This window comes from Cervus canadensis, chromosome 11 (assembly GCF_019320065.1).
Source record: "Cervus canadensis isolate Bull #8, Minnesota chromosome 11, ASM1932006v1, whole genome shotgun sequence".
Lineage (NCBI taxonomy): Eukaryota > Metazoa > Chordata > Mammalia > Artiodactyla > Cervidae > Cervus > Cervus canadensis.
Window position 1 is genome coordinate 16,155,574 of NC_057396.1, and position 20,710 is coordinate 16,176,283.

Genomic DNA, 20,710 nt, shown 5'->3' on the forward strand with positions numbered 1-20,710 from the left:
CCACCAAACGTGGGCCAGTTTTAGTCCTTGCAGAGTAGTTTTCCAGTAGGTCACTGAGAAGCTCAGACTGGACTTGAATTTCTGCTTGGAGAAGTAATAATGAATTGATGGAACAAACCATAGAGAACATAGTAAAATCAACATGCATAGCTCTGAAACCCCATCTTGTCAGTGTTTTTTTTTTGTTCAGTTAACGCCAGCATGGGTTGTTTTTTATTTTTTCCTTCTTTCTTGGCTGTGACAGTTTTGGCTAGAGGTAGAAAATATAACCCTGTGGCAGGATGTACATGATTCCATCTTCTGTGGCTGTTTTTTGAGTTCTGTATTGTTATGAATTCTTGCCCTTAAAATGTTGAGTTTATGACTTTTGTTTTGTATTTTTGTGTTTCTCAACAGGCTAGAGCATATCTTAAGAGAGAGACTGGCAGGTATTACTGGGTGGTTGAAACCTAAATCATGTCCCAGGCTTTTTTTTTAACAACCATCTCAAAGTTCAGAACTGTCTTATACCTTATTATAATAAGTTCTTATTATCAGTTTAGCCTCAAGAAGTGCAGTTGTTCCAGACAAGTTGACTAGTGGCTGGTGGCTCAAGGACTGTTGAAAATTATGGTTTTCCTCCTGTCCAAATGCATATGTACACATACAAAAAATATTTTTCATACTATTTCAGTGGTTTTATGGCTTCTAGGAACTGCAGGTTAAGAACTTCTAATCCAACAACCACCCTTAATCTGTTTTTAGAGTGTTCATTCAGAGTTCTAGAATCTTTTAAAAACAATATTCCATCTCTTTGATTTAAAAAAAAAGTATTGCTTATTGTAAGATGCTTTTACTTGTATTGGTAGAAAGGGGGAAAACCTTGTAATCCAGTCCTACCACCCAAAGCTTCATCAATATAATTATTTTTATCAGCATGGTCTTTATACTTTATTAATTCATTGTGAGCACTTCTAAATGTCCCTAAAATGATCTTTGGAGGGTCCTTTATTTCTTAACTTACAGTAAAATTCACTATTTGCAGTATTTACTTCTATGGATTTTTGAAAAGTACATAGTTGTGCATCCACCACAATTGAATATACAAGATAGTTACATCATCTCAAAAAAAGACTCATTCCGTTTGCCTCCCCCGAACCTTAGCTCCTGGCAATCACTGATGTGTTTTCTATCCCTATTGGTTTTTACTTTTCCAGAATTTCACATAAGTTGAATCATTCAGTATATAGCCTTTGAGTCTGTCCTCTTTTGCTTAGCAAGTCACATTTGAGACTCATCCATGTTGTTACATATATCAATCCTATATATTGTTGAATATTCCATTTACCAAACTATTTACTACTTGGTTTACAAGGTAGTATTTTTTTTTAATTTATTTATTTTTAACTGAAAGATAATTTCTTTACAATATTGAGTTCATTTCTGCCATACATCAACATGAATCAGCCATCAGTTTTAAATGTGAAATACCTGCCTTAGATATTGTGGTTCTAACATTGATATTTTCATCTTTTACAACCTCAGTGACTTTTGTAGTTTCAATTACATTCCTTTGTGTGTAATCTTTTCTATTTTCCTAATGAATACATTGTTTCCTAAGGAGATTTACATCTATTTCACATTTTTGCCTATGTTAGAATCAGGTTTGGAGAAAGCAGCAGAGCACTTTACTTCAGAAGGGTAAGACCACCAAATTGTCGGAATGTCTTTCCCCAGTGTGCACAGTATTGATAATGATGATCGTAGGCATTTTTGTATATATCTTCACATGCTTTTCTCATTTAATACTCACAACAACCTTGAGTGGTAGATGTCAATGTTTGGATTATATAGATGAGGAAGTAGAAGTTCCCTGAGTTAATCAGTTTCCTAGGGACTAACCGCTAGCCACTGGTGGAGCAATCAAATTTGGGTCTTATGATCCATTTTATATTAAACTCATTTGTTTATTATTATGAGAAGAATGGCAAATTAGACTTATAATTTTTACTTTATTTAATATCTTATTTAGTATAACTTTCCTCTGAAAAGAAGAAAACAAGAAACAAAGATGGTCAATAATGGAATTTACTATTATTTAATAGACAGTTATGTAATTGAAGCACTGTCAGTATCCCATTGGGCTCTGTGAGATAAACAAGTGATTAATCAATTTAGGAAGAATAGTGAATTTTGTACAAGGCAAGTTTAGAAGAAGTTTTATTTTTACTAAAATCTTACTAAGATTAAAATGCTTAATCATAGTCTGTTCTGTCATGCTGTTTCAGATTAAATTCTTTATAGTAATGCTCAGCACACAGTAAGTATGTGGTAAATAGTTGTTGAGTGAATATTCCAAATTCTGAAGATCCTTCCAAATTTGGGATTTGCTTTTTAGAGCTTTGAATATTCATGTGCAAGCCCTTTGGCTGCTGTTCTTAACTATGGTCACTTCCTGTATTATTTATCTTTTCTCCATAGTCTTTTAATCAAATATTCCTATTGTTTTAGAATGCGTGGAAAAAATAAATTAGATACTCAGAGGAACTGGGGTGAGTTCTACTAGATTTGAGAGAAAAATTCTGTTTAACAGGTGCCTTTTGGGTCATTTATTCTACATGCTCCACCTGGATTTTGCTTTTATCTTTCCCCAACATCCTCCATTCCCTCTTTCTTCTCAGATTCCTATATGGCTAGGTGGCCAGAGCTCACTTGTGTTGACTTCCTCTGATTAGCTATTTTATAAATGCTGATTAGCTGTCTATTTTATAAATGCTGGATGTTAGAAAGGACAGAGAGGTTTTTGAGCAGAACCCCCATAATTATAGAGTCCAGAGTCCCTGATCAGAGTTGGGGCTTTGTAATTCAGCCAGTATATACTAGAAGTGCAAAAGAGAAACACTTTGGCCAGATAGCAAAGTGCCAAATATATAAATCAGTATTCAGCTAAGGCCCAACATCACTATTACAGAATAAATTTCTAGGAGACAGAAATTGAAAATATTCAAAAATATTTTAGTTGGTATTACAACATTATTATTAAAATGTGAAGGGGAATCAGGCTATTGCAGTTTGGCATTATGGTGCAAGAACAGTAATTTCTCAGCACTCTCAGCTGCTCCTGGGCCTACTGTTCTGTACGTTTGCTTTAGTGAGTAGATGTTCATTTTTAACAGGCACATTTAATAATAGTATTAATCTTTTAGTGCTCATAATTCAGAAAAAATGTTTTCAATAATTTCTTCTCTGAGTTTTTACCTGGGATTTATAGCTTTGGTAAATCTCAAAAATCAGCCTCTTTCTAACTATTGTTGATGTATATCAGAATTTTTCACTTACATTTCCTAACTGTATACAATGGAATCTCACTCAACCCTTAAAAAAAATGACATATGCCATTTGCAGCAACATGGATGGACCTGGAGAGTGTCATACTGAGTGAAGTAAGTGCAACAGAGAAGAAGAGAAATCGATTGATATCCCTTATATGTGGAATCTATAAAGAAATGATACAAATGAACTTACAAAACAGAAACATACTCACAAACTTTGAGAATGAGCTTATGGTTGCCGAGGGGAAGGATGGGAAGAGGGGATAGTTAGGGAATTTGGGATGGGCATGTACATACTGCTATATTTAAAAATAGATAACCAACACGGACTTACTGTATAGTACATGGAACTCTGTTCAGTGTTATGTGGCAACCTGGATGGTTGGGGGGAGAATGGATACATACATATATGACTGAGTCCCCTTGCCATTCACCTGTAACTATCACACCATTGTTATTCGGCCATACCCCAACATAAAATAAAAAGTTAAAAAAGATTTCAGAACTATGAAAAATTTACATTCCAATCCCAAAGAAGGGCAATGCCAGAGAACGTTCAAACTACTATACAATTGTGCTCATTTCATATGCTAGCAAGGTAATGCTCAAAATCCTTCAAGTTAGGCTTCAACAGTATATGAACTGAGAACTTCCAGATATACAAGCTGGGTTTAGGAAAGGAACCAGAGATCAAATTGCCAATATTTGTTGGATCATAGAGAAAGCAAGGGAATTCCAGGAAAACATCTCCTTCTGATTCATTGACTAAGCTAAAGCCTTTGTGTGGATCACAACAAACTGAAAAATTCTTAAAAGAGATGGGAATACCAGACCATCTTACCTGCCTCCTGAGAAGCCTGCGTGCAGGTCAAGAAGCAACAGTTAGAATGGACATGAGACAGCAGACTCATTCCACTGGGAAAGGAGTACATCAAGGCTGTATATTGTCACCCTGCTTATTTAACTTCTATGCAGAGTACATGATGCAAAATGCCAGGCTGGATGAATCACAGGCTGGAATCAAGATTGCCCAGAGAAATGTCAACAACCTCAGATATGCAGATGATACCACCCTAATGACAGAAAGTCAAGACAAACTAAAGATTCTCTTGATGAGGGTGAAAGAGGAGAGTGAAAAAGCTGGCTTGCAATTCAACATTCAAAAAACAAAGATCATGGCATTTGGTCCCATCACTTCATGGCAAATAGATGGGGGGCGGTGGGGATGGAAACAGTGACAGATTTTAATTTCTTGGGCTCCAAAATCACTGTACACTGGGACCGCAACCATGAAATTAAAAGATGCTTGCTCTTTGGAAGGAAAGCTATGACAAGTCTAGACAGCATGTTAAAAAGCAGAGACATTATTTTGCGGATAAAGGTCTGTATAGTAAAAGCTATGGTTTTTCCAGTAATGATGTTCAGATGTGAGAGTTGGACCATAAAGAAGGCTGAGCACCGAAGAATTGATGCTTTAGAACTGTGGTGCTGGAAAAAACTCTTGAGAGTCCCTTGGACAGCAAGGAGATCTCAGTCCTGAAGGAAATCAACCCTGAATATTCATTGGAAGGACTGATGCTGAAACTGAAGCTCCAATACTTTGGCCAGTTGATGTGAAGAGCTAACTCATTGGAAAAGACCCTGACGCTGGGTAAGATTGATAGCAGGAGGAGAAGCGGGTGACAGAGAATGACATGATTGGATGGCATCACTGAATCAATGGACGTGCGTTTGAGCAAACTCTGGGAGATAATGGAGGACAGGGAAGCCTGGTGTGCTGCAGTCCATTGAACTCAACTTAGAGGCTGAACAGCAGCAAATGCTTGCTTAGAAAGTGGTGTTGAAGTCTTACTAGTGAGAACAGAGTTGTTTGAATACCTCATTTTCTCTGAACTTTTCTTCACAATTTTTATATTCTTTCTTAGAGTCAAAATTAGTTTATCTTGTATTTTGGAATTTTCCCTCCTTGTGAAATTTTGAGGTGTCAGAATTGACATTCTGTTTTTAATTCATACAATATGGGGAGATTGCTTTTTAAAAATAGAATTTTTAAAAGTGGAATTATATAACCAAAATATAAATGCAGTCCTTCAAGCTTATTTTTATGAATGCTATATGGCATATAGGAAGGCAATAAAGATAATTCTCTGTATTTAAACTGATTTCCTCACTAACACACAGACTAACCAGCAAGAATGCCCACTCATTCCTTAATCCATTACATGAATGTAGCTTCCACCTCCACTTCTTAGTAAAGTGGTTGAAATGGAGTCTCATTCCCTTTTATTTTACAAACATTTAAGGTCTTTGCCCTAACAGAATTTACTGTGTCACTAAGGGATGGTCTCTTACTTTTTGTCTAGTATAAGGAAATAATCTTTTCTCCTCCTCTTCACATCAGCCCTCCTCTCCATTTCTCAGAAATGTTCTAGAGTTTTATAGCTGTGTTTTTTTCTTTTAGCAACATTTCAAGAGTATTATACTTCTTATTGAGATATTTCATGCTCTCTCAATTTTAATAGAATTTTGTTTTTGCTTTTGCTGTGAATGCTCTCAGAAAAAGAGATAAGGGAAATATAGCATGTATAGCATCATGTTTAAGGATATGTTTATGCTTCTTTATGTTGCCTATCAGAGTAATTTTATGTAATATTCTAAAGTTTTAAACTTCTTAGGTATAAGACCCTGACTTATCCATTTTTGCATACCTATTATGGCTAAGTATACTAAGCACTCCAGGAAATGGTTATTAATTCAAGCTGAAGGGAGTGCTTGAGGTTTCTGTATTTTTTGAATGAATGTAACAGTCATGAGTTTGATCATAGTCATCTATATTTACAGAAATAAGCAGATTCTTTATGTATGTATAAACCCTCAGTGTGTGTACAGACTCTAACATGAAATTTTCTTGCATTATCCTTTAGAAGGAATTTTAAACATAACTTTTTTTTATAGGAATTTTTTATTTTATAGGAATAAAATTTTTATTTTATTTTTATTTTTTAGGAATTTTTATTTTTATTTTATAGGAATATTGCACATTTCATTTTTTTTTTTTTTACTGACTACTCACTTTATTTCCCATGAAGGTGCTAATTGCATATTTTCCAAGCATCTGCAATTAATTAAAATCTTTACAAGCTCTTTAAGCCCAAATACTTTAAACTTTATACTTGAGAAATCTGAAATATAAAATTAAATTAATTAAATTAATAACCAACTGTTATTAATAAAAACCACCTGATCAGATCTAAATTTCATATAATCAGATTTCTAGTGTTAAACCCTTATAAGTACTTACTTATATATTCAGTAGTTAATAATAAATAGTACTGTATTCCAGTTTAACATTTTCACATTAAATAACTGTTTATCAAATATTTGAGAACTTGTTCTGTGTGTTTAACTATAGTAGTGAGCAATGTTAAAAATGTTCAAAGAAAACAGTTTAGGTGATGGAAACTTTAACATTTCATGAAGTGGACAGTCTCCTTTTGGAGAATTGTAAAACAGGGCAGAAGGCAGGAGGTTTTTTATAGGATGAAGAATAAAGAACAAGGAAGAGAAAAATTGAAGATATCTGATTGATTGGGGCCACATAATCATAACCTTGTTTGGAGTGGAAGGACCAGAGTGGACTTGGCATTTGGGGATTGTCTGACTGAACATAGAGCATTTCTGGTCAGGTGGAACATTTATGGGACATGAAAGCTGTCTAAGTTTGGTTTGTTGATATGGCACTCCTGGCAGAGCAGCTGTATCTTCAGCCTAGAAATTTATTTCAGTACTGATAATGCAATGCGGCCTCTACTGTCTTGAAACTTACTGCCTAGGAAAGGATGCATACAATGAATTCACTCTAAGTATAAGCTATTATACTTAGCTTAAGTATTCACTCTAAGTATTAAGAGAAATCTACAGGATGTTTTACTAAGGAGGTGATGTTCAGAAATGTTTAATCTGATACCTGAATACTTGAAGTTAACCAGTTTGGTATAATAATATCTATTTGGTCTTTGTCCCTGGTTCCTGACAATGAAGTCAAAAGTTTTAGCCCATGAAATTTTCTAAGTGATGGAAATGTCTTTCATTGTTCATATTCAACACGCTTGAATTTAAGCTAATGAACTGACTCATGGTGGGATCTCTAGATAGCTTCAAAGTGGGGATTGGTCATTAGAAAGACCAAGCTTATGATTGGCCCTGTCCCCTTTCATGAGAGGAGGTGAGCCTGGAAATTGAGTTATAAGAACATTTGAACCAACAAGATTCCGAGAATATCCAGGTTGGTCAGTGTTTTGATATGTTGGGAAGGTGACCCCCTTGTAGAAGGCATGACAGGTCTCCATCCCATCTTCCCTGCATACTTTACCCTATGCATCTCTTCCATCTGGCTATTGCTGACTTATATCCTTTAAATAAATAAACTGGTTATCATAAGTAAAGCACTTTCCTGAGTTCTAGAGAATTGTCAGACCTCAGGAGGGGTTATGAGAATCCCCGAATTTGTAGTTGGCCAGGTAGAATTGCAGGTTGCTTGGTGACTGCATTTTGCAGCTGGCATCTGAAGTATGGAGTCTTGTGGGACTGAGCCCTTTACCCATGGGATCTGTGCTAACTCTGCATGCTGTCAGAATTTAGTTGAATTGATAGACACTCATTTGACATTGAGGACTTAGTGTTGAAAAGAAACCACATGTTTGGGTCAGAAAACAATACAAGCCAGACAAAAGGAAGTAGAAGAAGATTCTAGTAGAGAAATAGCAAGTATGCAGATTCTCAGGTGGGACAGGTCTTGACTTGTTCCAGGATCTGAAAGTATGGCTTCAAAGGTTGTAAGCAGATGATAGACAAGATCAAATTTGAAACTTATTTAAAAAAAACATTGTAAAGACAGCACTTGACTTGACACTCCAGGATGTCTGGCTCTAGGTGAGTGATCACACCATCGTGGTTATCTGGGTCATTAAGACCTTTTTTGTACAGCTCTTCTGTGTATTCTTGCCACCTCTTCTTAATATCTTCTGCTTCTGTTAGGTCCATAACATTTCTGTCCTTTATTGTGCCCACCTTTGCATGAAATGCTCCCTTGATATCTCTGATTTTCTTGAAGAGATCGCTGGTCTTTCCCATTCTATTATTTTCCCCTTTCTTTGCATTGTTCAGTAAGAAAGCATGGCATCCAATCCCATCAGTTCATGGCAAGTAGATGGGGAAAAACTTGACACTGACAGACTTCATTTTCTTGGGCTCTGAAATCACTGCAGACAGTGACTACAGCCTTGAAATTAAAAGATGCTTGCTCCTTGGAAGAAAAGCTATGACGGACCTAGGCAGCGTATTCTTTGCCGACAAAGGTCTATACAGTCAAAGCTATGGTTTTTCCAGTAGTCATGTACAATGTGAGAAGCTGGACTATAAGGAAGGCTGAGCACTGAAGAATTAATGCTTTAGAACTGTGGTGCTGAAGAAGACTCTTGAGAGTCCCTTGGACAACAGGGATATCAAACCCGTCAGTCCTAAAGGAAATGAACCCTGAATATTCATTGGAAGGACTGATGCTGAAGCTCCAGTACTTTGACCACCTGATGCGAAGAGCTGACTCATTGGAAAAGACCCTGATGCTGGGAGAGATTGATAGCAGGAGGAGAAGGGGACAACAGAGGATGAGATGGTTGGATGGCATCATCCACTCAATGGACATGAGTTTGAGCAAACTCGGGGAGATGGTGAAGAACAGAGAAGTCTGATGCATTGCAGTCCATGGGGTCACACAGAGTTGGACATGACTGACTGAACAGCAACAACAAATGACAACACAGAATTGGAGTGGTTAGAAGCATGGTTACAGGGAGACTGATTAGGAAGCTGGTTGCAATGTTCCACAGAACAGAGAGGAATGACATGGGAGACAAGGGGGGTAAAAGTGGAGATGGTCACATAGAAGATGACACAGAAAGCGCCCCTGTATGTCTTTTGAAGCTTATAAAATATTCTTGTTTCTGAAGAAATAATTATACAAGTAGTAAATTCAAAGCTTTATTAGTGAAAGTTGAGATTCAGGTGATGTAGAAGACCTAGCATATGTACATATTTGTGTGACCTTGGTTAAGCTGTGTAATCATCTGAATCACATTTTCTTAATTTTGAAAATGAGAACAATAATTCTTTTTCTTCCTACTTCATAGAGTTAGAAGATGAAGTAAGGTAATGTATGTCAGCACTTCATAAATTTGTAGGAGAATGCGACTTCTCATCTGTATTCTTCGTCTCATCAAAACTGAAAGCAAAATAAAAGCTAGTTGGATTACATTTCTTTTTTGGATATTTTCATCTGCCCTACTTATAATTGAGTCCGTATTTCAGGAACAGTCAGTTCATAGAGGTGCCCCTGATCTCTTTGTGTGTATGAACTACATTAATTTCTCAGAGCCTTAAAAGAGGAGTGTGGGGTGTGGGTGTAACTGTAGGGCTTCTTGTTTCATTTTGAGCTGCGAGGGAGAAGAGAGATGGGAGTGATTAGTCAGCAAGGGAGGAATGGTTGCAACTTCCAGCCTGGAGGTATCTGAAGAGGGAGTGGCATGTTGACAGCCGGACCCAGGTTGCATTCTGCCAGTTGTTGAACATTTAGCAGAGCTAGTGGAGTCAATTCATTGTTGATTAGACGGTCCCCAGAAATAGAAGAATGTGGCTTTCAGTTTAGTGCTTATGTGGATAACTATCCTAGAACAGTTATTTTTATCGTCAGGGCAGAGACTGTCTTATTCACTGCTACATCCCCAGTACCTAACAGCATATCTGTACTGTGTCTCCCTAATAAAAATTTGTTGAAGGAAGACATTTTTGTAAAGCATCTTCATAATGTTTACTAAACTTTCTTAGATCATGTTTAACATGTACAACTGTGCTTATGAACATATTTTTTTTTGATTCTCGGAAGCATTCTGATTCTCTGAAATGTACTATAGACTCATGTGGTCCACAGAGTCTAGTTGGTTCTCCCTTCTTAATGTCTCTCATACCTGTTCCCTCCCTCCATCCCCACTGCCACTTCCTTCATTGAATCCCTTGCCTTTCCTGGATTATTGTATGGGTAGTTTTTGAACTGATATCCTACCTTCAATCTTATACCCTCCAGCCTCCCTTCCCATTGCTGCCAGAGTGCAGCATCTATAAGATACAAACTTTAGTCTCCTGTATTTAAGTATTTAAGGATACTTAAATAATTCCTATGAGTTTCTGACCATGATGTTCTAATAGACTGATATGTCATAGTCATATACAAGGTGATAGATGTATGATAGTATTTGTGCTGTCTCTCATGAAAATGAGTCCAGAGAGAGATAAAAGCCATATTTATATATTAGCTTTTAAATGGTTCATGAAATCACAAGGATAGAGCAAGATAGAGCAGCTAAAATGTCCATTGTCAGTTTTGTTTTTGCTACATTATATAACTAGAAAGAACATACTTCTAAACTAGACTTTGCCAGGAAGACACTCAGTGCTTTTTTCTAGAATGTTTTCATTATGGAAATATCCTCTTTCCTTACTTTTATTAATGTTTTGTCAGTTTGTTGTAGATGATAGGTTTTGTTTATTTTTGATAGATTAAAAGCATTAATAGAAGCATGCTATACTTGTTAATACAAATATTGTACACTTTTATAGTTATATATTTCTAACCCTTCAAGGAATGAACCAAAAAACAAAAAAGATCAATATGAATATGTCTTTCTTCTCTCATCTCTACACTTCTAATAGGTTGAAATTGTGTTTCTAAAAGGAGTTATTGCCAACTGAGATTTATTTGTCTTTGTCATGAATTGAGGAGTATAATGCAGTACAAACAGTATGGTATCATATCAACAGTGGGATCATCTTATAGGTCAGGAAAGGTTGGCAGGTCAAGAGAGTTGTGGTAATACAAATCCAAATAATATTTTATCCCTTTAAAAATAAATTTTCATCATTTTGTATTAGTATTTTCCTTTTATCAAATAGATAAACATGTTTATGTTTATCAAGTAGATAAACATGTACAGTGGAATATTGAGTTTATTTCTTATTATATTGTACTTATTTTATGAAGGCTACTTTATAGTAAATTTTAAAGAACCATATTAAATGATTTTATGTATTAAAATGCAATTAATTGAAGAATTCTGCCTGACATGTCGGAGTTAGATCTCAGAGCCAACAGAGCAACTGAAAATTAGGGGAAACCCCAGGCAGCAAAGCAGTCTCAGGGAGGGTGAAGCCAGCTTTGCCTCAGTCCTTGGCAGAATCTCACATTTCACAGCTGAGAGGAGACTCATAGGAAACACTGCTTAGAAAACAGCGGCAGAAATGTCTGTTTAGTTCTTTGGCCCATTTTTTTGATTGGGTCATTTATTTTTCTGGAATTGAGCTTCAGGAGTGGCTTGTATATTTTTGAGATTAATCCTTTGTCTGTTGCTTCATTTGCTATTATTTTCTCCCAGTCTGAGGGCTGTCTTTTCACCTTGCTCATAGTTTCCTTTGTTGTGCAAAAGCTTTTAAGTTTCATTAGGTCCCATTTGTTTATTTTTGCTTTTATTTCCAATATTCTGGGAGGTGGGTCATAGAGGATCCTGCTGTGACATTTCTCCAAAGAAGACATACAGATGGCTAACAAACACATGAAAAGATGCTCAACATCACTCATTATCAGAGAAATGCAAATCAAAACCACAATGAGGTACCTTTATATACGCCAGTCAGGATGGCTGCTATCCAAAAGTCTACAAGCAATAAATGCTGGAGAGGGTGTGGAGAAAAGGGAACCCTCTTACACTGTTGGTGGGAATGCAAACTAGTACAGCCGCTATGGAGAACAGTGTGGAGATTTCTTAAAAAAATGGAAATAGAACTGCCATATGACCCAGCAATCCCACTTATGGGCATACACACCGAGGAAACCAGATCTGAGAGACACGTGCACCCCAGTGTTCATCGCAGCACTGTTTATAATAGCCAGGACATGGAAGCAACCTAGATGCCCATCAGCAGACGAATGGATAAGGAAGCTGTGGTACATATACACCATGGAATATTACTCAGCCGTTAAAAAGAATTCATTTGAATCAGTTCTAATGAGATGGATGAAACTGGAGCCCATTATACAGAGTGAAGTAAGCCAGAAAGATAAAAACCAATACAGCATACTAACACATATATATGGAATTTAGAAAGATGGTAATGATAACCCTATATGCAAAACAGAAAAAGAGACACAGATGTACAGAACAGACTTTTGGACTCTGTGGGAAAAGGCGAGGGTGGGATGTTTTGAGAGAACAGCATCGAAACATGTATACTATCAAGGGTGAAACAGATCACCAGCCCAGGTTGGATGCATGAGACAAGTGCTCGGACCTGGTGCACTGGGAAGACCCAGAGGAATCGGGTGGAGAGGGAGGTGGGAGAGGGGATCAGGGTGGGGAATACATGTAACTCCATGGCTGATTCATGTCAATGTATGACAAAACCCACTACAATATTGTAAAGTAATTAGCCTCCAACTAATAAAAATAAATGAAAAAAAAAAAGAAAACAGCAGCAGTTGGAGCTATAAAGACAAGTCAGAGACGAGATACAGTAGTTGAGCACTATGGGCTAGAGAGAATTTGCAGCTTGAATCCAGGCAAGGTAATTCTCTGTTAGAATAGAAATCTAATAATCCTCAGAAAAACCTAATAGAATTCAGTGTTTCTAGAAAATATTTTCTACAGTGTCTAGTTTTCTACAAAAATATTAAACAGGTAATTAAGCAGGAAATTGTGACCCATGGCCAAGAAAAAATAATCAGTAGAAACTCTTGGTAGCCCAGATTTGAATTTATCAAAGATTTCAGTACAGCTATTTTAAATGTTAAAAGAATTAAGAGAAAACATGTTTGAAGAATTAAAAGAAAGTACAGGTATGTGAATAAACAGATAGGTGGCTTCCCCAGAGCAAGAATATAACCTGTGGAAATTATGGAAACTAATACAATCAAAACAAAAAGAAACCTCGTCTTAGACCTGAAAGCACAGTTACTATAAAGTTCTTGCTGGGTGGTCTGAAAAATGTTTGAAATTATCAGGGGAAAAAACAACAACAACAACAACAGCAAACCTGTTGACTCAAGAGAAATGACCGTATGCAAAGAAGAGAAAGAAAAAAGGTTGAAGAAAAATGAGCAAAACTAAGAGAACTGTGAAGTAGTCTAATATGCAGTTTTTTGCAAGCATGGAAGGAATGGCGAGAAAGAAGCATAAAAATATTTGAAGAAATAATAGCCAAAAGCTTCCCAGATTTAGTGTAAAGCAATTGATAAATCCAAGAAGGTTGTAGAGCCTGAAGGAAGATGCTGCTGCTGCTGCTGCTAAGTCGCTACAGTCATGTCCGACTCTGTGCGAAGAAAGATGAATACAAAGGAAAACCTTTCTTAGACACATCACAATCTAACTGCTTTATGATAAAGAGAAAATTTTGAAAGCATCCAGAGGAAAAAAATACTTGTTGCTTACATGTCAAGGAAAAAAAAACTGAAATTATTTTTGCTAATGAAAAAGTCCAAGCATTTAAGGAAAAAATTATGCTGTGTGCTCCGTCATGTCCAACTCTTTGTGATCCCATGGACTGTAGCCTCCCAGGCTCCTCTGTCCATGGAATTTTCCAGGCAAGAATACTGCAGTTGGTTGCCATTTCCCCCTCTGGGGAATCTTCCCAACCCAGGAATCGAACCTGTGTCTCCTGCATCTCACAGGCAGATTCCCTACTGTGCCACTAAGAAAAAATGAGAATTTTGGAAAACTTATGTCCACCAATAGCTTTCCAGTACCTTGAAAGACATTTTAAAAAGATACTGATATTAAGAAATATGATTTTTAAAAATATTGTATAGTTGAAATGTGTTAACATTTGAAGATCCACATAAGGAAGATATGGATATTTTAGTGAATCATTATTTTCCAAATGACCAATGCACAGTGTTATGAAACCACTCACTGATTTAAAAAAAGATCCATTCAAAGTGCATGGTAGACCTATGGATTTTAATGTAACAGGATATAGAAAGTATATTAATGATGGCTTCAGATTCCACATTGCAACAACTTTTTAAGAAACTGCCATTCATCAATACTTAGTGTAGTATCAAAGGAGAAGAACTACACCTATCTATAAAGGCTATTAAATGACTTTTCCCTTTCCCATCTCTTGAGAGACTGGATTTTCTGCATATTTTTCAACCAGAACAACATATTGAATGCAAAAGCAGATATAAGAATCCAAATACCTTCTTCTTAGCCAGACATTAAAGAGACTGTTTAAAATGTAAAACATAGTTCTTTTGTTTTGCAATTTGTAGCTATTTTCATAAAACACTATCTTAATATATGTTAATATATAATGATACAGAGTTTGTTGTTATTGCTTTTAAACTAATGAATTGTTTAAAATTCTGAGTTTAAACTTCTAATACAGTAAATGATATTAGGTATAATCCACATTAACACAAGCTCTTTGGGCCAAAAAAGCTTAAGAATTATTGGGTTGATCAAATAGTTTGTTCAGAAAACCCAAACCAATTTTTTGGCCAACACAATACTTTGGTAATTCTCTGTCTGCACCTTTTAGATAGCAGATTCCTTTGAGAGAATCAGACTGGAAAATTGGAATATCTTGTAGCTTGGGAGATTAGTGTTCTTCAGTACATGATGACATTCAGTTTTTGTCGATATCCTTGATTATTTTCAAGTGGACCATGGAGTAGTATGTTGTTGAGTGTGCCGCTTACTGCCTCTAAGGGCAGCCTTTCCTTTTTCCCTCCTGATACTTGTTTCCAGACCCTTTATTTTTAGCCCGGAATTTTACCAGGAAAACAATAAGGGACTTTTGCAGTGGTGACTAATCCTTGTTTTCTTTACTTTTCCTCCTTTTATTATGTTTAGAGGTTATCAAGGGAAAGCTGTTCAAAAGGTGTTGGCAGACTTCAGGCTTCAGTAGAGGCCTGCACAGTCAATAGCTGTGATATTCTGAGTTGTTATTTAGTTTCTGGGAAAGAACGTTAAACATTTGAAATCAAAGAATCATTGAAGTTTGTCACATATGGTGTGAAGAAAATTTGTAAAGTGTACCCACTAGGAGAAATTCGTCCAGAATTGTTTTTCAGTCCTGCTTATTGGTTATAATCTGTTAAATGCACCGTGACAGTGTTTGTATTTCTTTTCTACCAGGTGATATAACCAATCTGCCAAAAATAAATTTGTTATAAGGGATGTTCATTACATAAAATGTGTAGTAAATGTATTTTAATTTTGCATTACTTTGGTCTTTGACAAAAATAAACCATTGCAAAACAGTAAAAAAAAAAGCCTACCTACCTACTTGCATGAAACTATGAAACTGAATAGTTTCCAGCTTTCCGTATCTTGCTATTCATCCTACTTTTTCCATCATTCTTAGTGACTTTGTATACTTAATTTGAATTTAGAAGGTCCCTTACTATTAATGAGCTTGTAAAGATTTGATTGTCATTTTAAGGCTTATTGTGGTTATAAAATTATCAGGCAAATGTTCCTGTACTCTCTCATTTGGCTTTTTATATATTTACCTAATATTTTTGGTAATCTTGAAATTTGCATAGTGAACAGGAGCACTAAAATTTATTTTATACTTTTATTTCTTTGATAGTTGAATAACTTGGAAGTAATTGAACTGTCAAATTTTTCCTATATCGCATATAAGGGACTTCTTAATGATTTACTTTTTGAACCATATTTTGTTTTACTTTTGAAACGGTGTGGTTTTTTTCCCCTCAGTGCAAATGATTATGGTTCTGAAAGTCACATAGAGGCCTTCACCAGAATAGAAGACTTCTAATTTGAGGATCTCAATTAGCAGTATTTATTTGGGGCTAGAAATAAGACCTGATTATTTATCAGCTGTTTTCTTAAACCACAATTTTCCTTGTGTTTTTTTAGGCTAGAGATGAAGAGGAAGCCTTTCTGGATTGGAGCGATGATGATAATGATGAATTTGACCCAAGCACACTTCCAGATCCAGATAAGTACAGAAGCTCTGAAGAGTCAGATAATGAAGATACGGAAAATAAAATCAGGTATGTTTTTACTGTTGGTAGCATTAAGAATAGAAATTCTCCTTTTAATAAATTCAAAAGATGTGTGGAGACAAACATCTCATGCTCTTCTCATCATTTTAGAGGCCCTTCTACTGTTCCTGTAATACCTGTTTAACAGATACATGGGTGATAGAGAGTTGTATCTTTTTCTTGGTCTATTCTTTTCTTCTCTCTCTTTTTGATTCTTTATGCTTAAGTATTTGATCCACTAGGATATATTTATTGCAAACAGAGATAAGATTTTATTTTGATTTAGTGATGAGATTATTGTTAAAAATTATCTCTGAATTTTTAAATCACGTTCTTTGAAATAAAAGTAAGAAATGCATAAAATAATGGAAAACTCATATGTAAACAGACCTCTCATATGTAAACAGCCCTCTCTCAAATGTGGACTTATTTGTTGCCATGCCAAAATCAGAAATGTAATGAATGGAATGACTTGCTCAGCACTTGTTTTCAGAGTACTATGTATTAGATTATATTGAAATTCTATTGATTTAAAAGTTGAGAATATTGAGCAGCATGGACATTCTAAATCAATGAGCCTGTTTAGGCACAAGGAGGATACTAATGCTGGATGAAGTTAATGTGATTGAAGGGGAGAGGAAACTGGTTGGAACCCCTCAAATGAAAAGTTTGGAGTTGAAAAAAATAGGCCCCAGAGAGCTATAATCTGGCTTTAAGCATTATGAAGAGGTCTCAAAAAGATTATCCCCTTAGAGAAATGCTATGGAGAGATAATTTCATTTACTCTTTATTTTAATCTTGTGCTCATCTAGACATAGAATTATTTTATGACAGTGAAAATGACCCATCCAAAACGCAGTCTTCCCATGTGATGCCAGAAACTTGAGATATTTACTATTGGACAACTAGGTTATGGACATAGTAGCGTTCTTACCCCAAGAAGCGTCACAGGTGAAAACAGTTTGTTAGGCTTTAGAAAAAATATATAGATGGTAAGAGTTAAATAGTTTAGGTTCAGAGCATAATGTTAATCTTTAGAAATTGACCTCTAAGAGTAAATACCTGTATTCTGCTTCAGAGTGCGCATGTCCAGACCTTGATGAGCTTTCAGTATGGTTAAATTTGTTGCCCTTTTTATTCTTATATAAATGCCCCTCTTTCAGAGTAGTTTATGGGATCTCCATTTCGATAGGTGGGGTGTTAACACAAATGACTTTATATCAGTAACTTCCAAATGCTCTGTGTAATTTTTCTCTCTGAAGGGAACTTGAATTGGTTCTTACAGTTTGTTATTTGGCCATGTTTTCCATATCTCTCTCACATAACTTGAAGACATAGGGCCAACTTTTGAAGTCATTGGTACGATGACAGCAATCCTTCTGTATCTGATTTGTAAGGATTTTTTTCTAACATTTTTGATAGCTTCTGAGTTGTTCTTAATCTTCAGACAGCAGACATTTCGGTTCATTCTTTTGGCATTTCTTACCCGCTTAGTGACATTTCTCCGCTACCTCCTAGTTAATATGACTTCTTCTCTAATAGTTTCACATTTCATCCTTTTAATTAGCCTGTAAATGCTTTGTAGCCAGAAACTCTTTTTATATCAACACATTCAGCTCCAGCCTCTACTCATCTCTCCAACATTAATGTAATAGGCACAGAGAAAGGCCCTGAAATAGTTGCATTGATTAATTAACTGAGGAAGGAGATTTATAGGGTAAAAGAGAGAAGTATAATGATAAGCAACTATACAACTGATCCTAATAGCTTAAATGATACAAGAAATGACAGAATATGTTGTTGGAGAACTGGAAGAAGCCAAGTTCAGATAGTGTAATGGTGATGGACAAGACAGTAGGAATACCTTGAGAGATGCCAAAGCAGATAATTCCATGGCAAGGGTTTAGACGGGAGATACTGTTTTATTATTTTGTGTGTTTGTTTTTGGCTGTGGTCAGTCTTCTCTGCTGTGCGGGCTTTTCTCTAGTTGCCGTGAGCAGGAGCTACTCTCGGTTGCAGTGCATGGGTTTCTCATTGCGGTGGCTTTTCTTGTTGTGGAGCACAGGCTCTAGGGGTCACAGGATTCAACAGTGTGGTTCCTGGGCTTTAGAGAGCTAGTTGTGGTACACAGGTTTAGTTGGTTCATGGCATGTCGGATCGTCTTGGATCAGGGATCGAACTCATGTCCCCTGCATTGTCAGGTGGATTCTTAACTGCTGCACCACCAGGAAGGCCCCAGATTGGAAATATTTAATCATTATGTAAAAATTAAAATAGTTTTAAGTTCAGGCATAACTGGTAACTACACTAGAAGAGATTGAAAGGAATTGAGAAACTTTGGTTTTAGGCCAAAGGGAAATTATCTTTGGTTGAAAAGAATATCAACAAGGGCTTTATTCCATTAGTGCATTTAGGGGCTTCCTAGCAGTTTTGTCTTCTGTATGAGCATGGTAATTATCTAGTCCAGCCTCCTCTCAGATGAAAAAAACAAGCTTTCAAAGGATAAAATAATTTGTGGTCACAGTACAAGTTAAGGACAGATCAGTGTGATCTGCCTGAATCAAATTGATTCCTTGGTTCTCCAATCAGGTTATATAGAATTACTCTGGCATTAGGAGAGATAGTTAAGGAAAACTACATCAAGACAAACGTAATGTTATTTGACTGAAGGTCTGATCCATGGACTAATCATAGGGTAGATTTGACTGGACCATGGTTTCCCAGCCTCAGCACTACTGACATTGTGGCCCAGATGATTCTTTGTTTTGAGGGGTTTGGGATGCTGTGGACTGTTTAGCATCATCCTGTACCACTAGCACCTCCTCAGTTGAGATAGCAATTATTTTCAGACATTGCCAGATATCCTTTGGGGAGGAAATTCTCTCACAGTTGGACAACCACTGGACTAAACCCCAGGATGGCAGAATGTATTACTAGTGCCTTATTGCCCAATCCCTCATCCAAGGTAGGCTTTGTATTCTGTCCATTTAGCCCTAGCAGTTCTTCTCAGACAGGGCCTTCAATCAACTGGGATCAGTATACGAGATAAACCTGTTTTCCATTCCTGGTCTAGAGGGCAAGGTTTAGGGTAATTTGCAAGTAATAGTCCACGTGTGAAACTTATACTCTCATTTTCCCTTCTCTCTTGAAATTACTTTAGTGGCAATAAATAAAGATACATGTAAACTAAAACCACATTGTTTTAGATAAGAGAAAGTATTATACATTAGAATTTTGACAGTAGTAATTGCTTCTCCTATGCATAACCCAATATTCTTGCCTGGAGAATCCCATGGACAGAGGAGCCTGGGAGGCTACAGTCCAAGGGGTCGCAAGAGTCGGACGCGACTTAGTGACGAAACCACCACCACCACCACCACGCATAATGATAGCACCAATACAGTCTCCCTGTATTGTTCCAGTTTTGCTACATCTTTTTTTCTTTCCCTCTCATGAACATAACTCAACCCTAAGATTTTGTGATGTCAGCTTTAGACGACCCTCCTGGCTTGTTCACGGGTTTTATTTGGTTCACAGTTTCTAGCTTCTACTCAATAATTGCAGCAACAGCTAGAGTGTTCCAGCCTCTTGGTCACCCTCACTGCCACTGTTCTCTGGATATTAACTATCATTTTCAGATACGAGTTTGTATGGGACTGGTTATACCAGTTAGAAAGTGGCTTTTAGTCCCACACTAAATAGTACGAGCCAATTTCTTTGAAAGTTCCCTTTGTGTATTTCTTTTACCTTCACTTTGGTGACACCCATAGATATCCAGCTCAAGTAACGCTTTGGTCTCTCTACATGGAAAGGTACTTGTAGGAAACAGGCAAAGGAGAGGCAGATTTAGTGGAGGACAACTGACCTTGGGATCAGTAATTCCTCTTTAGGAAGATCTGATAGGATTTTAAAGAGTTTGTACTTCTGTCCTTCTCAGCTTGGTATTTAGCCACAGTAGAATGTAAACCCTCCTTAATCCTCTATTGAATTATCAGAATTGTCATTTCTGTCACTGAAATTCAAAAGAGATTCTGATGTATGAATCAATTCCTTTAAATTCGCATGACAAAAAGGTGTCTTGCTTATAGTATGGTCAATTATATGACCCTCAGTTCCTTTTAAGGGATTTTAAAAACAAATGCTGCTGTTAATAGCTCCATTTATCCACAGAAGCAGAGCTATGAAACACAGGGAGTGGGTAATCTACCCGTCGTATAGAAGAATGTCAGCTGGTTAGTCAGTAGCAGATGCCTGAACTCCATTGGCAGCTCTACACTTTTGT

General features: G+C 36.5%; 1 protein-coding gene across 1 annotated transcript in view; it reads left to right on the top strand.

The window, feature by feature from the left end:
- DDX10 (DEAD-box helicase 10) overlaps positions 1-20,710 on the top strand; it is a 286,527-nt gene that overhangs the window by 244,197 nt on the left and 21,620 nt on the right. Inside the window, exon 17 of the mRNA XM_043481065.1 lies at positions 16,301-16,437. Coding sequence (XP_043337000.1) covers positions 16,301-16,437 — 137 coding nt within the window. The remainder of the gene's footprint in view (positions 1-16,300; positions 16,438-20,710) is intronic.